Source organism: Salarias fasciatus, chromosome 18 (genome assembly GCF_902148845.1).
Source record: "Salarias fasciatus chromosome 18, fSalaFa1.1, whole genome shotgun sequence".
In the NCBI taxonomy this organism is placed as follows: domain Eukaryota; kingdom Metazoa; phylum Chordata; class Actinopteri; order Blenniiformes; family Blenniidae; genus Salarias; species Salarias fasciatus.
The window spans coordinates 12671064-12698970 of NC_043762.1; the positions used below are offsets into that span (position 1 = coordinate 12671064).

Here is a 27907-nt window from a genome sequence, read left to right on the forward strand (position 1 = left end):
TGTTTTAAGTGCTCCCGAGAAGCACCTCATGTGTCTGCAGGGTTTATAGTAATGTGATCTAAAGAAACATATGACTATTATTTTTATATACCAGGAACAGAGCCACAATGACTGAAGATAGTTGTCTTTTAATCCACTGTGTTCTTTTCAACCGCATGAACTCAATCCACACTCCCCACTGCAAAGGGAACATTAGCATTAGCCTGTATTTACAGCAGCTGCAATTAGCATTAGCAGCCTCCTAAAGTAACTGCTAATGAAAACTCAACGCTTTTATTTTACTTTTGGTGTCCGTTAACATGACAACTGTGCTCTGAGCCACTGAAAATGTGATTTTTTTACTTAACGGCTCCCAACGCGGAACTTTTCAGAAAACGCTCCCAACTCTGTGAAAATGGAGGCGCAAACAACTTTTAAGAAACGCTGTTGAAAAATGACACAGCTTTGTGCATTATCAGGACAATACACACCGATGGAGACTTTCCCATATAGTTTCTGCAAAGTAACTCAATGCTAACATTGCAGTAATCCTTTTTTCGCGATAAATATCTCACCCTGAACCCAGAATTCCTCACTTTTTTTTTGTTGCGCGAATACTCAGTGTGAAACTGAAGGCAGCCTGGCTCCACCTCCACCTCCACCAGTCTCTCAGTTTCAAATTGCTGCTTCATTAGGGCTTGGAAAAGGAACCCATGGTTACATTTAATCAAACGAATCGCTATGGCAGACCAACATAATCAATCACAATCCTTATCCAATATGCTACATTCTGTAACTACCAAGCTGGCTTGGAGAAAAGTCAATTATGGCCTCTCTCTCTCTCTCTCTTTCTCTCTCCCTTTCTCTCTGCTGTGATATTAGACTGTTTGTAAGGTTATTTTCATTATGCAAATATGAACTCTGTGCATCTCACTTGCACCACTTTCCCCCTTTTTCATCGAGTTTCTCCTTCTTCTTCTTCTTCTTCTTCATATGCCTCGTTCTTGTATGATACATGGGCCGGGGGGTTGTTTGAGAGTGTGATGTGCCATATCTGGAATAATCAAATTAACTATTAATGGCTTTTTCGCTCTCAAACTAACACTTGTGTTACACAGTGGACTGCAGTCAGTGATGTTGTTCATATTTCATATGTTGTTTTTTTTTTTTTTTTTTTTTTTTTTGCGTCCGTGTGGATGCGAGAGAGGGATGCCCCCCCCCCGCCCCCCATATGAAACCCTTCACTGTTTGTTTTCAGTACCGGTCACACTTCCTCGCCACGTCGCTCGCCCTCGAGCGCATTCACGAAGACGCGCGCCGCCACCCCGCACGCACGCCGTCATCGCTTAATCTGCGGCTCCGTTCACCTCTTCCTCTCTTCGTCTTGTGTGGTTCTTTTCTTCCTTACCTTTTCACTTCAGCACAATTACCACATAAACACAGAGATGCTCACACACACACACACGCACGCGCGCGCGTGCGGTAGCGTGCTTGGTGGGGGCCGTGGCTGCAGCTCTTCTGCGCGGTCCCTGAGTGGCTCCCGGGGCTCGGCTGCCAGTTGTTTGCCAGCGTCTCCGGGTGGAATTCATTCAAATTAAAGCGGTGGAATGAGGCCCGAGTCCCAGAATGCCTCGTCCCTCTCCTTCATCAGCATTCCGCCGATGAGAGTAATTAAAGCAGAAATTAATTCTGCTGTAAGCAGAGGAGCCACAGAATAACTGATATTAGAGGCTGGATGATGAATGCTTGGCATCAAGGGAGGTCTCCGGGGAGGAAGGGGAAATTCACAGATCTCTTTCTCTTTTTCTTTCTTTCTTGGTCTTTCTCTTCATTTCTTCCCCTTCTTTTCTGCCCTTTTTCTTCATTTTTTGCGTCGCCTGCGTCTCTTTCTCATCTCGTCAGCCCGACGCTCCTTCCTCATCTCCGCCCGGCCGCGTTTGTCCTTCCGTGCCACCTAACGAACGCCACAGAACAGCCAGAGCGGCTGGCTTTAAGCATGACTGAAGACATGGCCGCTAAGCCCCGCTCCGCTCCGCTCTGCTCTGCTCTGCTTGGTAACAGTATTTCTTATTCTGTCAGTGCTGGTGTTCGCATTTTCAGTCAACAGGCATATCAGAGTGTAGTGATGCTGCAAATGCTAGCTCTTTGTTGTCTGTCAACAGAAGCCAAAATGGAGAGCGCTTCCAGGTGAAATGTTTAAGTATTAACCCTCAACGGGGAGACGGAGCATTTCAGACAGAGCCCGTCGTTGAAGGACGAATCCTGTAAATAAACATCTTTTAAATGGACTGAAATCAGGTGGGAAGTCCTGAATTTTTAGCATCCCGTACTTTCCAGCTGCTTCCATTTACAGGCGTCTATCTGACTGGTTTTTTGTGCAGGAAGGAATTAATTTATGATCCATGAAATCCTGTTTTGTCAGTGGTTCCCAACCTTAGGCCTGGGACTTCTTTGGATGGACACCAGAAATATAATTTGAGTCTTTTCCTGCTTTGTCGAAATTGGATTTGTTGTGACTTAATTCAGTTTAATTTTATTTGTGTGGGACCAGTAAAAACAAAAGCATCTCAAGAAAAACCCCACGACTCCACATATGCAGGAACTTCGCAGGCCCAACATGTTTACCACATTGTTGTCAGCGTTTCTGCCGTTCCCATGTAAACAGACGTCGTTTTCCAAATGTTACAGTATAAACGCCAAAAAGAAAAAGCAAAATCCATGCGTTTTCACCTGAAATGTTAACAGTCTGGAGGGCATCATTAAGAAAAGTTCAGCTATGCTGATCACAACTTCTTTTGTGGGGTGTTTTAATTAAGCTTGCTCCAGTTCGATGTGCACGTGTTCAAGCACATTCCTTTGTCATATTTTCCAGATAAAGATCCCAATCAGCAGTAGCGGAGGACTGATTGCATCTCAAAGATATTTCACTTGTTATCAGGAACACATTGTCACAGACTCGTCTATTCTATAACTTCCATTAACATCATTGTTCATTTGGTTAAAAAAAAAAAACAACAGGAGAAATTTTGAAGTTACAGACTGCGGTCCCATTGCCAACTGAAGGCTTCTGTGCTGGAAGACAAAATAAATCCGTTGTTGTTGTTAATCAGGCTATGATCAACAACACAAATATGTAATTATTAAATTCGACTGTGTGTTCAGCGTGGCTGGAAGCCGCACGCTGTCTTCTTTTTAAGGAAAAGCGCCTCTTTCTTCCTCAGACGTAGCTGGAGATTGAACCTCGAAGCTCTCCAGATGATGCGATATTCTACCCCGGATGATTCAGTGATCCCCTCCATGTCCCCCGACGCTTTATTTTTGGAATAGCACATCTTTAGCGAGAGCAGTCACAAGACTGAAAGACAAACAACTGAACTCTTGAAACACTGAGCCTGGATGAGGCTGTCAGTGTTTTTCTCTCTTGGAATCAAATGGAATTGAACAAAGGTTAGCTCTTTGGGGCTTTATGGTAATGTGATATACGATGCTGCCATGGAATTTGCCAATGCATGTCTTAGCACTGTCTGACTCCAAGGAAGGAGTGGATGGTAATTACGCTGACCTCTGCCCCTCCCTCTCCTATTCTGCCCTCTGGGTAAAAAGCCTGAGGAGGTAATAAACAATAGATAGATTTGTCTTGTTGGTATTGCAGCCGCTGTGCTCCTAATGACACGCTCGATCGCTGCCTGCTTCTGAAAATAATGCATGCCAAGATCTGCAGGTAGTCATATTGCATCTTTAATTGTCTTTTGTGCAGGGACGTCTCAATCAGATGTAAATGAATGGAAGCTCAAGTGGAGAGTTACCGACTGTTATTAAGAATTTAGCAGGCTGGCATTGAGTGGAAAACGCTGAATGAATGATTAGAAGGTCTGAAGAGCTGCAAACATGTCAGATGTAGCTGAACCAGCCTCAAAACCTGTTGACAGAGGCAGGCTGAAGCCTTGAGATGCCCAATGATGCCACCTGGAGGCTGGAAGTCTTAAAGGACAACAGCACCCCCACAGGTGATCAACAGTACTGCAGTTTAGAAAGTGATGAGTCATGTTTCTTATTCTATTGAAAAACCTAAACTTTATATTCCCAATTTCTATTTCCATTACAATCTGTTGAGATATTTTCTTTCAGTTTTTCTGGCAACAACAAGTCAAAGCAGAGGAGCGTGTGCCAGATTTGATTGGCATTTCCAGTAACCAATCGCGCTGATTTGTGTTTTACGTCCCCATCTGTTCTATCCTTGTTTGTGTTTTCTGATTTTCTTCCATTTCTATTCAAATCACACCCTGGTATATCATACTTCATGCTCTTGAACTTGTAATGTTTAATTTAAGATGGTAGTTTTAAGAATAAACTCATATTATGTGGGAAAAAAAAAAATAGGTGGAATGTCTTTAAATCCAGAGTATGAGAGCAGAATATTCCCTCTTCTGTCCACATCATTTAGCTTTTTCAGTTTTTCCCCTCTCTTCTCAAAAGAAGATGTGAAGCATGAAGGAGAAGTAGTAATCATACAGTAAAGGCATTTCATCTAAATTATTTAGCCATGTTGCCTTTTTATAGAGCTCAAGTCTACCTATGGCCCCTTTTGCTAAAAGCTCGGTGTTGAGCTGCAGTTTCCCTGAGTGGATCTCCGCAGTGGATCGTATTGCCCGCGGCGCACCGTATTTCTCTCTATCATTCAAATGCTGTTATGAAGGAGAAGAGGGGGCGGGGGGGGGCGAGGCCGGCTGGCGGGGGCATCTCGATGTCTGCCATGCTGGAAATGGCGGCAGCATTTGTTTGTTTGTCTACTTTGTTCCGTACACCAATAAAAATACACTCAAAATGAAACCTCGGTGTAACGATGACCTTAAACGCAATGACACTCTTTCCCATAACATTGTCCTGTCCAATAGTCCAGAACTCCCCTAAGAGGCCTTACAGCAAGTCTAGGAGGAACCAAATGAGAGAGAAATCGATTCCTTTCCTCTCTCCACTGTCTCTGGCCCGGCTGAATTACTGAAACAAGATGCTGCACTTAGAGGAGTCTTCGGAGAGGCCGAGGGAGAGAAAGAGAGAAACACTTTTAGGGACATGGGTGCCATTTAGACTCGAACCGTCTTCTCTCAGAAAGCCACTAAAAGCAGTGAATGATCTTCTTCCTGTCCCTGGTCGGGATGTCGGTTAGCCTCCTGTGGTTAAGTGAAGGCAGAACTCAGGTTTGAGGTCAAAGCAAGATCATTAAAAAAAAAAGCAACAAAAAAATAGGAATATTAATTTCCCTAAAAAAAAAATAATCACTTGGTCGTCTCCAAAAGACGGTGAGCTTCCAAGCACACGATCTCATCTTGTTTCCCGACTTCACATTGTCAAATGGGTGTTGTTTAACATCCACACCAGGTTTTATTGTCTGAACTATGAAGATGAAAATGAAGCCCGCTCGTTTGGTAGACAGAACGTGGTGCTTAAGGGACCCAATCCCTGTAAGTGCCATTAAGTGGAAATTGCCGTTCACATATTCCAGTGGTTTGATTAATTACACTCTCTCATGTGCTTTCATAAAGGCCCAATGAAATATGGGGAGCAAATTGCATTGTGTTCCTGTATCCTGTTATGTAAAAGCAGTTTAATTATTGACACATGTTTTGCCACCTGGCAGGGGGAGAGGATGGTCGGACATGAATAGAAATCATACAATAGATAACACAGAAGGGTAGAGCTAGCACTTGAGATGCCATGTGTTTCCCGTATCTGTGACTCGGTACTACGTCGCCTCCTTCCTCACCCCGCCTCACGTTCTGGCCGATCAGCTGGAGGCGCCGCCGCCATCATAACGGGAAACGACTGCACTTTGAAACCTGTCTGACTCGGCGAGTCGAGGGCCGCCATCTGAAAGGTCTCCGCTAATAAATATGTAGCGCAGATTTTTAGTTTGTGAAGCCTTCACGGTGTCCCTGGGGAATGGAAAGATCACTGCTGGCTTTGTGCGATATCTTAAGATGGCTCTTTTTGATCAGAGCGAAGGTTCAGGGAACTGAGAGAGGAGCAGCCTGAAAGACAACAAGCACAAAACCCCTTAAAGGCCAATCAGAGAAGAATACTCATCAAAAGCATGTTTAAAAACTTAAATAAGAAGATTAATATTGGGTTTTTTTTTGGTTTTTTTTGTTTTTTTTTCTTTTTAGATCGCACCTTTAAAAACAAGTAATCAAGTAAATGAAAAACATGGGACACAGTAATGATCTTAGAATAAATATAAAATAAGGAAAATTTAAAAGAAACTGAATGCATTTCTCCTGGAACCTGGTAGTTGAATAATTGAGTCTCCTGTAAGAGCAATCCAACTTTGTCGTCTGTCCATACGAATGTCCGTGTACTCACCGGTAGTGTAATGTTCTTTGTTTGGTTTCATTACAAAAGCAAACAGCAGCACCCACTAGTGGCCTGCTATGATAACTACATGGTTTTCAGTGTTTCTGTGTAAATGAACAAAGCCCCAGAAGGAGGTACCACTCGGAAAAAAATCTGCACCTTTTAGGACATGTTAAAGACCACCAGAAATAGTCTGTAAATCACATTGTGTGTCACATTAAACTCCTCTTCTCTGACTCCATCAGCTTCTTTCTACTTCACTGTCTGTGACTCTCAGTAGCTGACCACTGTTCAGGCCTGCTGGAGAGAAAAAGAAGTTTTGTTCGCTCTATCGAAGGTGAACTGTTACTTTACTTGTCTTCGTTTGTGGTCAGTGTTTCCGGAGCAGTGCCCTCTACTGCCGCGGAGACCCAGCAGCCTGAGCGCGTCCGGGCCGTTCTTCCCTTCTGCTGCAGCCAGTAGTGCTTAGGCTCCAGTCTATTCTGTATTCTACAGTGTATGTGAAGGTATTAGCTCATAAAACCCTCCTACTGTCATATGAACCCACTGCTGTCCCCGAGCGCTATGTGAACAGCAGGGCTCTGATACTTAGTCCCAAGCTGTTCCTGTTTGCCCAAAACGATCAGGCCTGGCCTCGTGCTCCCTACCTGATCTAGTTGACTGGGCTGTGTAAGTTAGGTAGGCAGTCCCTGTCTCCGCCACCCCGCCCCCCCCCTCTCCTCCCTCCCAATATGCACTTGGACCCGGGCTCAGGCTGCACCTTTTGTGTTCCACAGGGATAGGGGGGCCAGATGGAGGAATTTGATTAACCAGCAGTGGAGGACCAAATGTTCAATTGGATACAGAACCAGTTGGAAGACGGGAGGGAGCGAGGGATGAGGCGGGGTAGAGGGAGAAATCTAAAATGGCTGGTCATGTGCGCCGGCCAACACTTTCCAAAGGGGAGCCCAAACAGACACTGAGGTGTAGTAATGCAGAAGCCCTTTTCCAAGTACCAGCTGGGCCTTTTAGGAGACTCTATCCCCACAGCAGACACTCGGCAGCCTCCGAGCAGCTTGACTTTACCATATGTGGAACTTTTTTATGCTCCACCTGGTTTCCCCAGGGGACCCGTGCCGCTGGGATGCCGGAGGCAGGTGAATTGCTCTTAATGCAAGGCACTGAATCACTGGGCCAACAACATGAGGGAAGTGCCTAGGGAGAGGAAATGGATCTGCAGAAAGACTGGCGCGGACTGGCGCGACCTTGGAGCGAGCGCCCGCCGCGGAGCGGAAAAGCGGAGCGACGCGTCGCCGTGCCCAATCCCACGGCACACGTCCACGCTAGCAAAATCAGCGCTTCTATTTATTTATCATGTAACACTCCCAGCTAATTTAAGCTTGGTAAAAGATTTTCCATTTGGATTTAGAGTTTCTCTTTCCTACCTGAGATTTTTGCCATTTCCCTTGAATCATTTTATGTCCGCTTCAGGTAACAATCGAGTTTTTTTGCATTTCATTTTGAAATGAAATGAAATTGGAAAGTTTATTTACGGACATCCAAGCTGACGATACAACTAGAACATATCAATAATATACACTACATTTTTCATTTTAAAGCTCTAAAAAGCTCAAAATCTCCGTATTTTGGAGTCAAACACCAAGGCCCTTACTGACCGGACGAGAGCTCCTGCATATGTTCCCAAATAATCCTCAGTGCTTGCAGTGTGGAGGATATATCTTTTAGCTGTTAGATAATTAGCCCAAGTTAAAGGATTTAACCTGACTTAATTTTTTATTTAGCTGACAAGATCCAAACAAAGGACTTTTCTCTTAGTTTTATAGTTCAATATCAGAGACTTCGTGGTGGGAAGACATAAAAACCCCGAGAGGCTCGTGGAGCGTCCTTCACAGTCCATAATTACACATTACATTACATACGATATTAGAAAAACGACAATTACATTTTTCTAAGTCTTTCCTCTCCCAGTCTGAACATACAGTCAATGTTTGATGTTCTTCAGATTGTACAGTGTATTTCATTATAACAGCTTTATTATTTTATCTTAAAATATATTTCAGTTTCTTGTTATTTACCTTTTTCATTTTATCTGTAGTGTTTCTAAAAGCATCCACTGATGGTGGAGGCAGTTTATTTAGGATAATTAGTTAAATAATAATTAATTTAACACGCTACCTGTTGATTGATTTCTTTTGTATTGGTCATTGAGGCTGTGTGTCTCAGTCTGGTCTCTCCAGGACTTTTCCATCTTGTTTGAGTTGTTGCTCTACAGCCTGACCCATCCGTAGTTTTTTTTTTTTTTTTTTGGAGTCGGAGTTCTTGTAGGTCGGAGGAGTGAGATTCAGGCCGAGGCGGTGGGGGTGTGGTCACTCCGCTGCTCGCACCTGTCTTACCCGGCCCGTGGCACAAAGCCAGAGGTCAGGGGTTACCACAGGGGGCTGTCAAGGTCAAAGGTTTATCACTCTCCGAGGGGTCCTGGAGCCATCACTCAGACGCTACAGTGCAGCACGAGCTGCCCAGTCGAGCTTTTTTCCCTTCTTCCCCCACTTTTTCTAATCCTTCCAAATGGCTCGGGCAGAACTCCTGACAGCAGCGAGAGAAACAAACTGTGGGGTGTGGAGCTCTAAGCCATCAGCTGGAGATTTCACTTTGAAAAGATTCCCTTTTACTCGCTGCCCTTTCCACCAATCGGAGGGCTCGCCAGAGTCCAGGCACCCAGAGCAGCTGCCCTCTGACCCTGCCAGCGGTGGTTGGTTTATTTTGTTTGGGCATTTTACAGAGGATGGGGTTTGCTTTTGACAGGTCAGGCAGCAGGACTTGGACGAGGTCTTTAGCGAAGGCAGCCAGAGAGAGAGAGAGAGAGAGAGAGAGGGAGCGAGGGAGAGCGAGTTTCAGAGCTCGAGAAAAGACACAAGCTTCCCAGAGCCGGTGTTTGCAGCTCCACTGCTGCCGAATCGGTTGTCATATTCATTGAGACATGTGGAAAATGGCCCATTTCGGGGGGAAGAGAGGGGCCATTCATGCAAAGTCAATTCCATCAAGCAGACAGAAATTCCTCGATACCCCTGTTTATGCAGCTGTGCCCGCCGATCAAATTACCCCGGCCCCCCTGTAGCACCCTCGCCTCCCCCCCCCCCCCCCTTCAGCCTGGTCCGAGCGTGCCAGGAGCCTCAGATGGGAGCGGGGATAGGTAAAGAGACTTAACCCCGGGTTGCGGCAGTAGTAATTGGGGCAGCGTCGGTAAAACCTCCGTGGGTCAGCGCGGAGGCCTGTCATGTGACGGGGGGCACGCAGGGGCAGGCAAAGGAGGCAGGTCCCCCGAGGGGGCGGGGGGGTACTAACCGTCATGCTGTAGCAGCGACTCTGACAGACCTCGGGGAACGGACCCGCCGCGTAGAGCCTGTCAGCTGTTCCAGCGATCGCGAGGCCCTCCGCCGGGACTGTATTACTGAAGGCTTTTCTTCTTCTCTGCCTTATTTTTTGGGAGGTTCGGGGGATGGGGGGGGGGGAGAAGCAGGGTTGCAAGTGTGCGTGCAAGAGGGGGTGTTGAGGGGTATAATTTAGAGCACAGAGGGAGCTTCGTCTCTCCATCTTATGATTTGGAGGTGAAGACAAGCGCCCTCGGGGGCCCCCTGTCAGAGCTTTTGGGCGCGCTCAGTGCAGACTTCAATAAAAACACACAAAAAGAATTCCCCCACAAGGGCGCCCGGCTGAATTGCTGACGCCGATGTAAAAGATTCAGGTCTTTTTTTTTTTTTTTTTCTGTGAATCATTTAGTACGCGACCCTGAGCTCTCCACACAACACGACAATAACACAAATTCCCCCCCACCCCCACCCCCCCACCCCCATCCGTCCTCCTCATCGTGGTTAAAGAAAAAAAAAAAAAAAGAAAGAAACTCAAATCGAAGTCGTAGAACGCGGAATTATTTCTCCTCACACATGTAATTTCGCACATCGATCACCCCCCCGCCTCCCCACCCAGCTCTCGCTCCTCGTTTCCTTCTCCTTCCTCTCACTGTATTCCTGTCATGACAAATGTCAAACGCAGTCAGTTAGGAGAGTTTTTTCCCTCCTTTTGCCAAGTCGAACGTGCGCTGGGACAAGACTGCTGCAGAAGCATCACATCGGAGCATCAGCATCAGATATTTCTGTGAAAGTAACAGAAATGTTTGAAGGTGTTGTCACAAGCTCACAGGTTCCTGCTGTTTGTGCTCACCGGAGGGAAATGGCGCCTTCTCAGCCCCCTTTTGTCTCCTCTCCCCCCCCCTCCCCTCGCCGCTGTTGTTTTTAAACTTATTTCTCTGTTTAGTTGTTATCACTTTTTGCTGTGGTTAAGGATCTCAGCGTGGCTGTTTTCTGTGGGTTTTTTTTGACAGAGGGGGTCGGCGTTACAGTCGGAGTTAAAATTAGGAGTTTGCTTCTCCGCGCGCGACTTGGAGACATGTCATCTTCTGGAAGCGGCGGGGAGTCTGTCAGTCACAGCCATGGTGTGTTTTAATCATCTCCGTCCCACTTGGTGAGGCGCTGACGGTTAGAGTGAGGGTTCCCTCCCCTGGACAATACCAGTATGCTCCAATCTCATCCACTCTGATGTCAGACGTAGCAACCAGTTAAGAAATATGAGACGTTTCTTCCTCAAGTTAATCCTGCAAATTCAACGGGGGAATCGAGCCATGTCTGGTGAATCTGAAGACGTATCGCGAGCGTGTTTGAAGGGTTTTGTGATCTTTCAAAAGATGTGACAGCTGCAAGGAGATTGGCAACAAAATAGCAGGAGTTTGTCACTATAATAAGAGAATGAAGCTGATAGAATAATCAAAACCCACGACATCTTAGAAGCTTAATGAGCGGGGGCTCCCCCCAAGCGAGCAATAATAACAGTGTTTTGTAATTCTATAGCCACTTTAATAATACTCCCAGGAATTTTAATAGACATTTCTTTGTAAAGCAAAAGTAGGTTAGGCTGCAAATCATATTTTCCATAATGTAGCGGCGACAGTGAGAAAGATGGGCGAGAGAGGGGAGAAAGGCAGAGCGGCGCTGCGGAGTCGCTTAACCCCGCGCTGAATTGTCCATTACGCCGCACCCATCCCGCCCGCTCTCCTTTAACCCGGGCCCCCGTCTGAGCGCGCTCCCCGCGGTCCTCTCCACTGATACGGCCTCTCGTTTCTGAGAGCGTCCTCTGACAGACTTAATGGACAAGTAGTCTCTCCACGAGGCCAGGAGAGCCCTCGCCGAAAACAGCACTCCTGGCATGTCTGGAATAAGTAGAGTTTATCTCCCACCCACCCGTCCGCCCCCTTCCTCCCCTCTTCTCAGACCTGTGTGACGCTGCAGGAATCCAGACGGAGGCGTCACATGGCAGCGGGCACAAAAAAGAAGCTTCTTCTGAAGTTGTAAACGCCAAAAAAAATGCAGAAGAATGCATCTGTGTTATATTTGAACCCTTTAGAAGTCTCATTCTTCTGTAATACATCTACACTGGGATCATTACTTGTTAGTTTTGCTATAGATTTAAACACTTGCAGTGCTGCAAAGCTGCTGTCGTTCATTTTTAATCCAGAAAAGTCTTGCGTTTACATGGCAACAGCAGAAACACAGAAAACAGTGTAGTTTTCATGAAGGACTTCTTGTCGGTGCTGTTTTTCTGTCATAGATTTATCAAGAAATGTGAATTCTACAAAACAAAACAAAAATTCCTTCCATAAAATAAGTTCCAGTTTCAGTAACTTGTAGAGTAACCTCAATATTTTAGAAAGGTGTAATGTAAACCGCTAATAACCTTCCATACATGTTGGATTCACCAAACCTACACCACAGTGTGAAGTACGCAGGACAGCAGCGCTCATTAGATTAGATTCATACTTAATAAGAACACCTGAATGTCTTTTTTTTCTTTTAGAATAGCAGCAGATGGGATTGTTGGTTAAAGACTGAAGGGGGGGTGTTGGGTTGTTTGCACAGTAATCTTTAAAATCCAGTGAAGGCGAGCAAAATTTGTGGGCAATGGTGAGTACTGAGGATGATGTTTTTAATTATTCTGAACAACATCCCAAACCTGCTAATGAAAAAAAAAAAATTAAAAAAAATGGGAAAACATCAGATTTATGATTTCAGGATTAAATCCCCAACGTATCTATCAACTGTAGAGAGAAATGTTCTCAAATCATGAAAAGCGCCTTAAAGTTGTGAAACACGAATCCAGAAATATCCAGTCTCCTTGTAGTCGGAGGTTTAGACGATCAGCGTCCACGACAGTGATGAACGCCACCAAGCTGAGATTTAAACAGAAGCACTTAGAAAAAAAAAAAATCCCTTCCAGCCCCCAAGCAATTAGTCCAGCTGCCTGCCTTTGTCCACCTACCCATTGTGTTCTTTGTAGAAACCCATTCTCTTCCACCTCCACTTACTCCATCCTCTGAGACGCCATTGGAAATCCGGGGCTCTGAGTTGAACCCACAGTTGGTTTAAGTGTAATGAAATGTATGTCATGTCTCGGGCTCTCTCCCTCTGGCTTCCCTTCACCCCTGGCCCCCTGAAAGCACTGCCTTTGACAGGGGGGCCTCTGTGGCTTCTGCTGCAGTGATCTTTAGCCCCTGCAGGTCCCGTCGACTATTTAGAACGTCCCCGCGATTTGTGGATGGACTCAACCGTTCACGCGTTGAAGGAAGGACGGAGGAAGAGGGAGAAAAAAAAAAAAAACGACAGATAGATGGAGCAGAAGTCTCGGACAGCTAAACCAGCCCGTTGGGGGCGGGGGGGGCAGGATCATACCCCTGAAGCCTGGCCGCATTAAGAAAAAAAAAAAAAAAAACTAACCTCTGCTCTGTTTGTATGTATTAATGTTTTACAGTGCGCTTATTGTGAAACAGCAAATTGGCGGTGCTTGTCGGGCGCGTCGGGGGCCGAGCAAACGTGCACATTTACTCTGCGGTTTACATTGTTTATCTTTTATGTTTGTTCGGTCCTGCGTTGTGCACATGCTGTAAAAAACCATGGCAACCGAAAGTCAGGTGCAGCCTCTGTAAAAAGAAGCCAAGCTGAGCCATTTCAGATGATGCAAATTTAAATTTGAGCATATATTGACTCAGTTCGCACTATCTGTTTATTTATCATATATTCAATCTTTATGCAGATGAGGAGGGAGCGCATCATGCATGGAGCACTCGTGTTGCATCTGTGTGTGTCTGTTTATGAGACTTTGTGCGTGATTACCTGAAGGTTTTGTGAGCGTGCTCGTGTGCGTGCGAGCGAGCGTGTGTGTGTGAGTGTGTTTGTCCCCCGTGGACGTGTGTCTGTGCATGGATATTGCAGCTTGAAGACAGAGTGTGCATGTCCACTATATTAGACGGCGCGTTGGAGGGGGGTGCCGCAGCATGTGTGTGCTGCTGTCTGTTCGGAGCTCTCCGCGCCAGCAGGGTGCGCCATTCCAATTTACCCATCAGCCGCGGAGGCGGGGGGTAAAAGCGCGGGGCATCGCTGTCGGAGATTTCACATTCGAGGGACGAGATTACCAGTCGGGGGACCCCTGTGTGGAGGTGATGAGGGAGGGCGACTGCAGGGGCACAGTGTGTGTGGGGAGGGCGGTGGAGGAGAAGGGTGGAGGCAGGCGGGTGGGGGTGTGTGGGGGGGGGGGGGGGGGGGGGGGGGGGGGGGGGGGTAGGACAACATGACAGAACGCCCCCACCCTGGAATCTGCAGGCTTCTGCCAAGCTGCACATCTGCTTGACACCGGTCTGGACTTTCAGTCACTTCACGTCTCTTCACACAAAGGTCTGCAGGAAACTGCAACGTGGAAGTAAAACTAGGAAAAACCAGAGGATGCAGAGGTTTGAATCGGGGGAAAAAAGATAGAATGGAGTGTAAGTTCATGTGTCACAGAGGTTTTCATTCCTCTGAACAAATAATACTTTCAATAACAGTCAAGAGTGACTTTTTCCATAGTAGGATCAGATTCTAGTTTTCGTTCATGTTATAATGTTAGAAAATAGCAATTGTGTTACTGTCACATATAAACTGAGCTGTGTGGGTCAGTCTGATGACTGAATCATCAGTTTCAGATGTTCAGGTAGTGGTAATCTCACTGTTAGCAAAGTTACATCATTCAGTGGGAGGAAGATGCTCTAAAATCTGGATGGCTGCACTTTTGAAAGCTTTAATGGAGTAATGACGACAAGAAGCAATAGAACAGCTTCGAGGTGGATGCTAACTTTGACCCAAGCAGGCTAATGCTAATGTCTGTTCGAGGGCGACGTCCTCCATGTTGCTTTTAGGAGGACCGAGTGCTTGCATCTGCTCAGGTGTCTTGGATTTGTCTTTAAACTCCGTGTTGGAGCTTCCTTCAGCCTCGCCATGTTGGAGAGTCGGTGTGAAAAGTGACGGCGGGCTCACTCAGGACCACTCAGGCTGCGATTTGAGAGTCAGCCAAGTCAGCCTGAGCTGCTCCAGAGACCCCGGAGTCTGCTGGGTGAGACGGGACATTCCTAACAGCAGAACTCATTCTTCGCACCATCTCCGCTGCCATTAGTTAATTATATGCAGGTGTTTTCCTTCCTCAGATTTTTTTTTTTACCTCAGTCCTCGTGTTGTTGTAGATCTAATAAAAATGTAACCATAAGTACATAAAGCCAGAAAGACGGCGAAAAAAAGCAAGAGGGAGACGGTGTGGAGGAAGTGGCTGAATGTGCTGTGTGAAGCAAATTATTGCCCCCATGTAGATTCATCAGTTCTCCCTGCTGGATTAAGGAAGGGCCTTTCTAATGAAGTTCGCCCCGTCAAAATGAAGGGACTAATTCTGATTTAGCTGAGGTAATGAACTTCCCCTCTCCTAGTGAGAGCAGCACCATGGGGTGAGGAAAGAGGGGTGGTTGTGCAAGAGGGGAGGGGGGGGGGGGGGGGGGGGGGGAGGATGGGGCAAAGGAGAGTGGCAGAAGCAGAGAGAGAGGAAGGAGGAGGGAGGGAGGCGGCGTGAAGACGAGACAGAGCGAGGACAGAGAAAGCAAGGTGGAGAATGAGGGAAAAAATTATGCAAAACGGCTGTCTCGTATTTGCTGAGATGTATTAAATTTCCAGCGCGGGTGCCTGTGTTATATAAAATTATGTTAATGTCTCGTGGCCCGCTGCGATCGGCGGCTTGCTGGTCCTGAGCATGCGTGGCTGGCCGCTACACGGAGCGCGCTCAGTGGGACTCAGCTTTTCTATTAAGGAAAACCTCTAGACACCTGATGATGAATTCTCTCTCGCCAAATGTTCCCCCTTTTTTTTTGTGTAGAAAATATGAGCGCTTTTCTAAATGACTTTGGAGAGCCTGGCGTGGCGCTTGGCGGCCTGCGTGGAGCAAGGGGTGGGGGGACGGAGGGGTATGAGCACGAGGGGAGGAGGAGGAGGGGGGGGGTCCCTCTGCAGCAGGCTAAGGGAGTCAATTAAGGCGAGCACTGATAATTATAAGCCGGCAGAACGCGCGGGCTGGCTAATTGTACAGTGTTCCATGCCGCGAGCCCAGCCGAGGGGCCTCTCCTCCACGCTCCCCTTCCCCGCTCCTTTGTGCGGACCACCAAACCCCACCGAGCCACATACCTCGGCCTGACAATGCCTCTGTGAGGCGAGCGGAGAGAGTCGGGCATTTGCCCGTAATTAACTTCTCCCATTCAGACCAGTCGCTCTTTTAAAGACCTGAAACACAGTCGCATTTCAAGTTCTTGTTGTCTTCTCGATCTTCTTCCACGGAGCGCTCTTGGAAAGTCAGGGCACAGTCACTTGACCTTTATTCCCTTCGAACAAGGAAAAAGCCCAGCACTTCAGAATAGGCATGTATAGAGTAAATTAGAGCATTTCAGCTGCAGAGTGGTGTTTGTGTGGCTGCAGGGGGTCCGGCACTCCACGCAATCCATCTCAGCAGCCTGCGCTGTTTGTCCCCAGCGGACCCCCGTACCTGCCTGCAGCTGCGGCGCCTACATATAATTCGTTAACAAGTATTCGCCTCTTGCCTTTGTTGTTGCTGGATTTCTCCTCCTCCTCTGCCTCGGTGACCTACGAGCTGCTCACTTGACGGCGTTTCAGCCGGTGTGGGTTTCGGCTGGAGGAACAGCAGGTAAAGCTCCAGATCCGCCTTCAAACAGCAGCTGGGTTCAGTCGAAGCTCACATGTCGAACCTGAAGCGTAACCAGCCGTTGAATGGCAGCTGCCGAGCAAAACGCTCACGCAGCACTGGAAGCAGCCCGGAGTTCAGCGTGTTGCCCAAGGACACGTTGACAGGGATCAAACCTGCTAGCTCTGGGAGTGGGAGATGATCTGTTCTACATCTGGCCTCACAAAACTGGGCTGACAGACATGACCAAAACATGTTAGGACGACATTCCTTATAGAACATCTGATTGACATCATTTTCAAAGCGTTGCTGTGTCAGCATCAAACTTTTCTGAAACGTGTTTTGTAGTTTTGTGAAATGGAAACAGTTGATTCAGTCACTGACCAACACATCCCGTCAGAGTCAGCATAGAAACGCTGAATGTGGAGGACGAAAGACTCCACCAGTAGGATTTGGTCCTAATTGTCTCCATGATGTTGTGCCGCTGTTTGCCACGTTGTCATGACACAGCCGGGCCTAATGCGAGCCATGCGTCGAGAAGCACGAGATCCAGGAGGGCATTCAGAAACATGAGGCCGCATGCAGGAGGTGACACACGGACGGGTCCCGTCTGCTTGGAAAATATCCTCCCATGTTCTCTGAAGAAGAAGAATTACATAATTCTTTGATGTTCCAGACTTTTTACAACACTGGCTGCAGTTCCCACCGTTCCTCTTGAGCACGCATCCTCAGCAGTATTCCAACAACGGCTTCTGCAAATCAAATGTTATTAACGGGTTATTTTCATTTTTGTAAAAAATTTGCCGTTGGAGTGAAAATAACCAGAGTTTTTGGTTCCTGGCACATAACCGAGGTGGAAATGTCTGCACGGAGAAGAAGAAAGCGGTGTCCTTATGTTTTGGTCCCTCATGTTTTGTGAAATCCAAAAGGTGTTCTAGTCGGCTAAACCTTTTGTAACCTCCATCCAGGCGTTGCGCATGTTTATCTGGACACAGAGAGCTGTCAGTTTGCCGTTTCTACCTCTGGCCCGGTAGCCGGGGGAGCCGTGAAGCGGCTAATGTAGGCACGGAGTGGCTGATCCGAGCAGGAGCCCAGCCCGCTCTGATTAGCACCTCCAACGAGCTGCCATGCATCACAGCCGACGTTCTCGGGGAGCCGCGCTCCCCCACAATCCTTTGCTCTCGCTGTGCGAGGGCGTCGCCACCACAGACATGTCGCAGCCAACAGTTTCACCTCTCTCTTCTTCCTGCCCATCGTTGGAAAAAAAACAAAAAACAAATGCATTTCATTAGCGAGTCACACTTTTGTAGTAACAGTTTGAGCTGTTAGTAGTGAAAAAGTAACTAATGGGAAAAGTACAAAAAGGCAAAAACTATTTACACACACGTTTAGCTTCAGTACCTGTAACTGAGTTAGTCATTTCATCAGTGATTAGTGTGTTGTTGAGAAAAGTAGTAGCTTTTCAGCACTTTCTGATGCATTTTTCCAGGCTGTGGTTGTGCGTGAACCGTTTGAGGGAATGAAGGGTGAATTTTCTCCACGCCGGGATTAAATCTTATACTTCAATTTCAACATTTTGCACTTGATTCACTCTGTCCTTCTCAAAGCGTGGAGGCAGGAAATAGACATTAGTGGAGTTCCCCCCCGGGCGCCGGTTCTCCAATCAGCTTTGGTCCAGGGGGAGTCCATCCCTTTGCGCTCCCACCTACCACCTTCCTACCCCCATCCGCTGCGTTCTCCTTAATGGGCCTCGTAGTACTTCTGAAATGAGTTTGTTCCTTATGAGCAGTGCTCCTACCTCAAGAGAGCACACCACACGGAGGTGGAGTCAATTTGTATTCACCCATAATTCCCTGGGCCTTAATCACTCTGATTTTCCCCCCATTATCTGTTAATGGATAGTTCCCGCCGAGAGAAGAGAGAAGTAAACCCACCTACTGTTTACAGGCCTGAAGCTGTCTGCTCTGCCGCCATCCGCAATCCCGTGGTGGGTTCTCTGTACAGCAGCGAGTCCGCTGAAAACCCCAGTCCTCCCGTTTTTATTAACATGTATCTCCGACGTGAGGCTGAACGGCATGAGACAGATGGCGCAAAAAGGAAGAAGAGAGGTGATATTCCTCATAAAGGAGGCTTGTTCTGGACAGGTGTGTCTGCTGCTTAATGGGACGGTGTTGTGGTGAAAGGAAAATTTAAATTTTGTGACAGATAACAGTCATTTCAATGTGAGTAAGTGGAAATAATGATGACTGAACGTGACAAATAAAAACTGCTTATATTTGCCAACAATTACATTTTATTGTAAGTGTTGGTAGTGTTATGTAGTATTTTTACAGGGAAAGAGATGAAAACACTCTTTCTCATAGGCAAAGCCTCTAATTAGCAAAAATTTTAATTTATTGGATCTCGACAGTAATCAACAAAAATATCTTCTTCATGTGAAGTTACTGGAAGTCGAGCATTAACCATAAATTGGCATTTAGGGAGAGACAGAGTCATGAGAGGAAATTAGATAAAAGACAGCAGAGATTAAGTTAAAAAAAAAAAAAAGAAGAAGAGATATTCATTTAGTTAAGTTTTAGCAATCCCATGTCTGCTGTGGAGCTGGAAGACATTTCCTCAGCTGGCTCCTCGGGACTTTTATTTTAGAACTTTATTCTGATATATTTTCTGTGTCGTAACTAGAACATCTATCTTGAATTAATCTTCCATTTCATGTGTCTTTCTTCAGATTTCATTGCTGTGAAGCTTCGATGTGTTTGATAACTTCCATCTCCATGTTTGTACTTCTGGAGGCTAAGCGCTCCGACTGATCACTGTGTGACGAACGCAGACAAACAAACATGGAATCAGACTGTTTCCAGAAGCTTGTTCTCATGTAAAAAGCATATAAAGAACAGGAAAAGCTCATTTGAGTACTTCAGTCTGTGCAGGATGTCTCTTCTACTTTTATTGTAAGGCTCTGCTCACATGACAATGTTTTCAAGTGAAAGCACAAAACTGATGTGTTTTGGAGTCCGTTTCCATGACCACAGTACTTGGAGTCACAGCTTTTTTTAAAAATGACTAGAAAATGTTCCGCCGTAGTGGAAACAAGGGAAAATGCAGCTTTTTTTTGAAACATTGCTGCTGTGCATGTGCATCACAGCCGTACGTTGATTGATTTCCACCGAAACATGAAGTTTCGAAGCCTTGTGTTTCACAGATAATCACATCTTCTGTCTGCTTTCCTCACTTCCTGTTAACTGGAGTCGACTCCTGAATATTCTGGGCTCGTTCTCTGGCTTGTTTCCTCATTACTCTCAGTGAAGAAGAGCCTTGATTGATGCCCTTAATATCATCTACTTTGGCAACACAGGCACGGCGGCCCCTCTAAAGAGCGAGCTCCACAGATGCGTTCACCATCCCCGGAGAGGCGTGTAAATCTGAGCGTCAGATTTGTCTTGTCCAGAGCCCGAATGCTAAAAGTGGCCTGGAGTTTCTTTAACTCAGCTCAGTAGAGTAGTTAAAATCGAGTAAGGGGCAGCGGCGGTGGAGGGAGAATAAGCTGAGGGAGAGTTTTTAATTAAGCAATGCCCCGCGTTATACTTAATTACACACCACAATCACAAAGTTAGACTGCCTTTAGTTACTTTCACTCACAGTGAGCGCTGCATTTTCCACTGCGAAGTTAAATAAGATCGCCGTCACATCCATTTTCACTGTAAAAACCTTTGAAACTGCAATGTTTATCGAAGCAGACTAATTATTTTTAAATAAGAAGCTGAATACTCACTGGATTTTTTATCTTACTTGTTGTAAATTACCGTATTTTACAGACTATAAGGTTGCGTTTTCCCGAGGTTTCAAGTCAAAATGCATCGATTTTGGATTTTTTTTTTTTTTCCAGAAAAGTTTCTCGTTCCACGCTTACGCAAACAGTGAAAACGATGTAGTTAGCATGCCAGGCCAGGAGTTAGTGCTGTCGGTTGTTTTAGTCATGAAACCACACACACACGCACAGAAAGCTGCTGCAGCACCACGGAGAAACTTCCATTACTTCCACGTTTTACTGTGTTAGGGATATACTTTAATTGGCACTACTACTATGGAATATTTGTATTAACTGTATATTAGGCCTTTCCTGAGAGAAGTACACCAAGGTTATAAGATGCTCTGCTAAGGTGTAAACATACCCACACGTTCCGGAGAAACCAACACACACTCACTAGTGTTCCAAAACATACCGGATAAGGATGTCAGCTCTTGGTTGGCAGCTGACATCAATACCAAATTGTCCAATTGCGAACAAAGTCCAACCTATCTGTCGGGGCAGGCCCAGCCCAGAAGAACATGGAATAAAAACTCTGATTCATCAACAATCAGGATCTTTTCGGGGCGAAATACTTTGTATCTTTCCCTGTAAGGTCCAGCGCTGAGCATTACATTTGGCTATACATAAATAAATGGTAATAATCTGAAGTCAGTTGTTTTGGCATTCTTTATACCAAGCATAGAATAAAAGAACCGGGTGGAGTCAGCGGGACGGAAGTCCGGGCTCCAACAACTGACAGAGCAAGAAAAAAATGTCTACAGCAGAATTTAAAGTGATCATAGAAAACAGAGTTCAAAGCTTTGACTCAAATGTCATAAAAAGTTTGAAATAGTTGCAACAAATCAGAAAAAAAAAATCAAAGAAAATAGTAATTGTTGTAAAAATGTTACTTTTTCTGCAAAATAAAACTCGTGCATCGGATATGATCCAGTCTGTACGATGGTCTTAAACCTCTTGAAGGGGCTGTGGCTGAGTGGCTGTTACATAATGAGAGCACCAAGACCTGCGAGTCCCAAACAACCTTCACATGAACTTCAGCCCGACGCTAGTTAAAAAAAAAGAAAGAAAAAAAAGAAAAAGTAAACAGCACAGAGAAATAAAGACCATTTCCTTTTTTTAAAAGTAGTTTTCCTCCCCTCCCTCCCCTCCCTCCCTCCGTCTCCTGTCCTCCACACGGGAGAGATATTAGGCGTTTGTGTTTTAAGGAGCTGTGAAATACATAAACCATGAGCCGCAGGAACGCCGGGCCCTGTGGATATGCAGATGGGCTTACTTTGCTGGTGTCAGGGATGCTTAGAGGGAGCAGACACAGGAGCAGTTCTCATCTGAAGGATTTTCTTGGGAGAGCAGGGGGACAGGGTGGTGGCAGCGGAGAACACTCGGGAGGCTGGGGAACCGGCGGTGGGAGGAGGGAGGGTGATGAGGAGAGAGAGAGAGAGAGAGAGGGGGAGAGAGAGCTGACGCTCCCCCGTGGCCCTGTAACTATATCCAGAGTCTGCTCGCTGCAGAGGGGAGGGGGCGAGCAGGGCGCCGCTGATTGGGCGGCCCTGGAGAAGGGCTTGGGGGGGGTAGGGGGGCAAACGGAAGTGACCTCAGTCCGGTGAGGCTGCTACAGGGGCGAGCCAGCGAGCGAGCCCACTTCCTCCCCTGGCTCTCACTAAGAAACAGGCTGCCAGCCTCAACACCCTCCCTCCACCTCCACCCGTCACACTGCTGAAGACGAACCCAGCCCCAAACAGGCTGCAGCGCCCGGGCTAACACAGCTCCGTTTACTCCTCACAGACTCCTCGCCCCCCCCCGTTTATCACTGTTACGCAGCACCGCCACCTCAGATACACTCTGTTCCAAATCAGCCACAATAAATCCAAGAAGATGCAACATTTAAACCCCCAGCAGCGCTAAACTGCCGGCTCTACAGGGGCTGTACATGCTAATATTAGCCTGCATCTGCATTTTGTTTTTTTTTATAAAGCAATACATATACATTTAGATTACTTTTTCATTTTATTCCAAGTACAATTGGAATAGAATGTTCCACAGCAATATCTTTTTGTTTGGCTCTATTGGAGTTGGCTGTTGGCATTAAAAATATGCAGACATGCACAATACGATCAATACAATGTGCTATAGGCTAATATCAGCTCTATTTTGGGATGTGTGCTCTTTTCCAGAAAATGAAGAAAAAAACTCGCATTGAGAACAGAATTAAACACACTGAAACCGATAAATACAACTTTTAAGTGGCGAGCAGAGCTCCAGCTCCTCATAAACGCTGTAAATCCTCATTTTTTCCCCCCCTCTCAGGCTCAGTTTCTCTGCTCTCTGTTTATCACTGTTACACAGCATCGTCACCTTCAATAGAATCTTTGCCAAATCAACCACACTCGAGCCAATAACACCAATGAAATGCAACATTTAAACCAGCAAAAAGTGCTTAACACTCTGGTTTATCGAGGCTAACAAAGCAAAATTACGTGGCAATGCTTTCCCAATAAGTCTCAGATAATACAGATATGCACTCGAGCATGAAAAATGAACATTTAGTAGTTACATTAGCTTTGTTTTGTGATTTTAATATAGATAGGCGAGGCTCTGATTTGACTTGACTGCAAAAATGTGGCATATATGGACAATGAGATTAGTTCAAGTACTTAAAAATGGAAAAACTATGAGAAACTATTCTTATTGTCCATTTTTTAAGCAGTTTTTTTTTTTTTTTGGGATGGATGCCAACAGGAAGGTTTTCATGACTGAACAGTGTCTGGTTTGGCTCCATCCTGAAGGATGAAATCTACTCACCAGACAGAAAGTTTGGACAGCTCAAAGCTAATTACTATTACTCCCGTTTCTTGGTGGAATATTTTGCATTGGGTGTATTTTTGCTGAAATGCCCCGTCACATACTGAAGAGACGATTCCTCCTCGAGCACTGAGGCTGAGAGCCTCACTTGTGACGGTGCTGCAGCTGATCCTCCTTTGCTTCCTCTCGTTCTCCTCTTCTCTCTGCTTGTTGTCATTGCCAGACATTGATCGAGGCATCATCTGTTTTTCATTTTATGACGCGTCACCCAGCAATCTTCGGCACACGGCGCCAAAACAAGGACAATATTGGTCGGACGTTGTTGGTTTCAATGACACGAGGCCAAACCCTTAAATCCTGGAGTCGTTTTGCCCGATGCACCTGCTCACAGACACAAACACACACACACATGCACGCACACACACACACACACACACACACACACATGGGTCAGTCAGGCATGAGCAGCGCTATCTGCATAATGGAGCAGGCCAGGTCTCCAAAGGGACGGCGTTGCGCGCCGGGGTCAAACGAGGGCTGCGCATATGGCGGCAGCGGCCGATCCGCGAGCGCCGCAGCCGGGCCCGACCCCGGCGCGCAACGCCGTCACGCCGGTACGCGAATCCGACGCTGATCAAAGGGGACAGCGATCCCGCTGCACGGACGCCACCTTCCTCCCCCACTGACGCCTCATCTGATGCCTGCTGCCACACTCAGATGCACATGTAGGCTGCAGAGTACCTCATCTGTCAAATGCATGATTTCAGAACACATCAACCCCCCATTCTTTTTTTTTTCTTTTTTTTTAACTGCTTTGATCGGCTTTTACCTGAGCTGCCGCACAACGTCTGCTCTTTTTATTTCAATCCTGCACACATCATCGTACAGATATTTCAAACCACGTCTGGATGTGATTCAGGAAAATAGTCATACATAAATGCGTCACTGTGAAGAGCTCAATACGTATCGCACACTCCTGTTTAGCTCTGCGGGAGATCTTCCCATACTCCTTTTTTTATAGAGAAAATCGGGGGTCACTGGAGTTCAGCTGTCACAGTTACTCAGTGTCACTGCGGAAGCTGCCATACAACCTGCTTTTTGAAGAAAATGTTGTAAATCTCAGCAGCTTTGGTCTAAAAATTGAATCGTTTTGTTGCGTTACATCATGTTTTTTTTTAGAAATGGGATATATGTCAGAAATAAACTGATAAAGATATCTGTATTTTTGCAAAACCAAACAGTGATGACTAAAGATGACTACACTCTCAACAAAAAGCGCATTTTAAAGATGCCCTCTATTGAAAAATATAGTAAAATGTCTAAAAAAAAAAAAAAAAATTCTTATGACTGTTTCATTATGCAAGTTTGTAGAAACTCACCCGGACAGCATGGCTTTAACATGAATATTGGTTTTTAGCAACAAGGTAGAACTATGTCTTTCATGGCAGCATCACCGATATCTCAGCTCCGACTGTTGGATGTTTTTACAATCTGCTTTATTGGAGCTGCTCAGTTTTGGCCCACGGGCCTTATGTTCGACACCACTAATTCCGACAGTTCACTGCATGTGAATGTAAAATTTATAACATAAATATGTTTGCGTTGCCAGTCAGTGGCTCGCTCTACCAGTCAGGTTCGGGTGTTTGAACGGACTGGTTTTGCCAGATTTGCCTGAAGCGCCTTCAGTTCACCCGGCGCCCGCAGGACGGAGCCGTGCACGGCTGCCGGCGTGCGCCTGTGCGCCGGGCGCCGGACCGTAGAGACCTGGATATAACCTCCGGATGAGTCCCTGGAGGTCCTCCGTTCAGGTCCTCCTGCGGCAAGGCGACCGCGGCGGCGTTGGGGCCTCTTTATCGACGTACCGGAGAAGATTCTGAGTCAGCAGATCGCGGCACACAGGTCTACGGCGGTGACATTTGGCGAAGCTACCCGGGCCGCGCGTGAGGCGGGCGTGCGGGCGCGAGATCGACGTGTGGGGATTTCTAATGCCAGGCGGATGGAGCCGGATCTGTCTGGTGGCATGCGAGCGCGGCGAGAAGGAGACTTGTTTTGGCAGCTTTGACAGTCAGTTTATGTAGACTTGAAGAAGTGACGCGACTGGAGATTAAAAGACGTTAAAGCAAGACTCCGCCAACTTGTTTTTTTGGGGGGATTTTTTTTTTTTTTTTTTCTTTTTCGTCCTTGAAGTCGACGTAACACGCGTTTGCTCTGTTTGAAGCGCCAGTGTTTGACTGTTTTATTTGTGATCCGGTCTCGATTCCACTGTGCAAAGCAGTCGTTTGTCCTTCATTTAGGCTTCACTCAAAGCTAATTCTGCTGAAGCTAAAAATAATTCCTGGTGCAAGTTAATCAAAAAATGAGATGAAGTTCGCCGTGCTCCCAGTGCAAGGACCTCGTCTGAGCGATTAGGACCCCGGCTGGTCATCCAATTTCTGCCTGATGGGAGCGGATCACACGTTATATTATTTCCTCTCCGAGTCATGAAAATCACAGAGAGGAGTCGTCGCCGCAAATTTGCTGGAATTCAAATTTTATGTGAAAAGGAAAAGTGGAATAAGAGAAGCAGAGACGTTTGTTTTTCCCCGCTTACCGTTTCTCTCCCCTCTGTCCGTGTCGTTTTCTCCTCCACAGAGGAAGGACTGAACCACGAATGCAAGCTGTGCAGCCAGTCGTTCGACTCTCCGGCGAAGCTGCAGTGTCACCTGATCGAGCACAGCTTCGAGGGCATGGGCGGGACCTTCAAGTGTCCCGTCTGCTTCACAGGTAGGAGACCCTGCAGCCACAACGCCTGGAAACACGCCCTCCAGGAGGTTCATATAAACCACAGCAGAACTTTAATTTTTTTATTACCAAGATGAACCAATCTTATTTGAAAATTTATATCTAATAGCATTCTTGATGAATTTAAACTTTTGAGTTGCTTTCCCAAGTAACTAGTTACTTTTTATCTGTTTTAACTACTGATAAAACTCACTGATGCTTTGAACATATACAGTGACTGTAAATTACTACTTAGGTGATTCAGCAGTCAGTTTTCAAATAAGCAGTAACTGTAATCAAATATAAATAAAAAAAAAAAATGTATGAAGATTTATTCCAACTAATAGGAGACAATAAAAAGGTGCATTAATTACTTTCCCAAGTAACAAGTAACTTCATGCATTTTTAGATAAGTATTTTGTAACTGTGATCACGCACGTCTTTAAAAACAGATTAAAACTACAGATTTCTACAGATTTCTATAGTTACTTTTTATTTGCAGTAACTAGTAACTCTAATCAAGACCGAATCAAAATTTTGCAACAATATAACCTTACATTTTAAATGTGTAATCAGATAAAAAGGTATCTCAAAAAAGGTATAAACTTTTCAAAGGGCATTCGGAAGTAACTAGTTACTCTTTGTTTAGTTTTGTAACTACACAGCTATTTAAAGATTTAACTTGTAACTGTAGTCATGTACTTTTTTTAACAGATTTAAACATTCTCAAATAATTGAAACAGTTTTCTCAGGTCGCTGCTTAATATTTATTTACACTAACTACTTTTTTAAGATATAACTAATAACTGTAACCAGGGTTGTTTATAGTTACCAATGATATGTAATTAGTGAGAGACCAATCAAAAGAATGTGAGATTATGCAATAATCCAGCAATTGGTGGATTAATAACAGAAAATTCTACATTCGCAACGCACGGGTTACTATGAACTTAAAGGTAAGAAAACTATAGTCAAGTGCTCATTTACAGTGACTTAAACAACACAGATAAAGAAAAAACAGGTGTAACTTTTGAAAAATTTAAATCTTTTCACTGTGTGTGTGTGTGTGTGTGTGTGTGTGTGTGTGTGTGTGTGTGTGTGTGTGTGTGTGTGTGTGTGTGTGTGTGTGCTCCAAATGAGTGGAGAAAGGTCAAGCGGGCCGGCTGAAGCTGAGAGCTGTTTGCTGCATGTGGCTTTTTATTTAGTCAAATTGCCTCCGAATCGAGGCCAGAGAAGAGTCAGGAGGTGAGAGGGGGGGAGGAGGGGCGGGGGAGGGGGGAGAGGGAGACGTGCTAATTGTGGATGGCAGTGGTGCTGATAGCTGTAATGATCTCCTCTGTCTGTGTGCGTGGAGGTGGAAGGACCGGACTCCTCCTGAGAGGATAGCGCCCTCCTTCAGTGTCAACAGGGTTAACTATCTCTATAATGAAATCTGCAAAGTCGTTAACTTCAGCTCTTCACTCTTTCTCCCTCCTCAGCTCTTTACTCTTTCACACTTCTTTTCAGGACCTCAGCTCATTTCCCCCCACTTGTGCTTCCTGTTGAAAAAAAGCAACAAAAAAAAAAAAAAAAAAAACACCCCCGTCCACAGAAATGAAAAGCTCATTTGTTTCTTTGTCACTTTTTTTTTTTTTTTTTTTGCATCAATTAGGTGGAATCCTCAAAAAGCAGGGTTTCATTTTTTACTTCCTCCTTCCTTCTGCCCTCCCCTCTCCTCTCCTCCTCCTCCTCCCTTTGCCCTTATCTCTCTTTTAGGAGCAGCTTATTGATATTTCCCCCCCCCGCCATCCCTCCACCCCTCACAGGGGTCCGGACGTTTAATATACAGAGCATGCCTCCTTCATCTGAGCCTTCATTTTCCACCGCCGGCTTTGACAGACAGGTCCCCCCCCACCACCGTCTCCCGTCTCCCCCCTCTCCCTCTGCGGCCATATCGATCACCGTGCATGGGGGGGAGGGGATGGGGGGTTGCTGGAAGGGAGGGGAGACAGAGTAGACCCTCAGGACGGCGGTGGCAGAGCAGACAGACAGATGGGCGCAGGTCCGCGGTGGACCGCTGGAGGGTGGAAGAAGGCCGAGGGGCTGAAAGGCCCCCACTGTGTGCAGGAGGGAGGGGAG

General features: G+C 46.1%; 1 protein-coding gene across 7 annotated transcripts in view; it reads left to right on the forward strand.

Annotated features, from left to right (window-relative positions):
• Nucleotides 1-27907, forward strand: part of znf521 (zinc finger protein 521) — a 126157-nt gene that overhangs the window by 74591 nt on the left and 23659 nt on the right. For all 7 annotated transcript variants that reach the window (XM_030114428.1, XM_030114430.1, XM_030114434.1 and 4 more), the window contains one exon: nt 25661-25792. In XM_030114428.1, coding sequence (XP_029970288.1) covers nt 25661-25792 — 132 coding nt within the window. The remainder of the gene's footprint in view (nt 1-25660; nt 25793-27907) is intronic.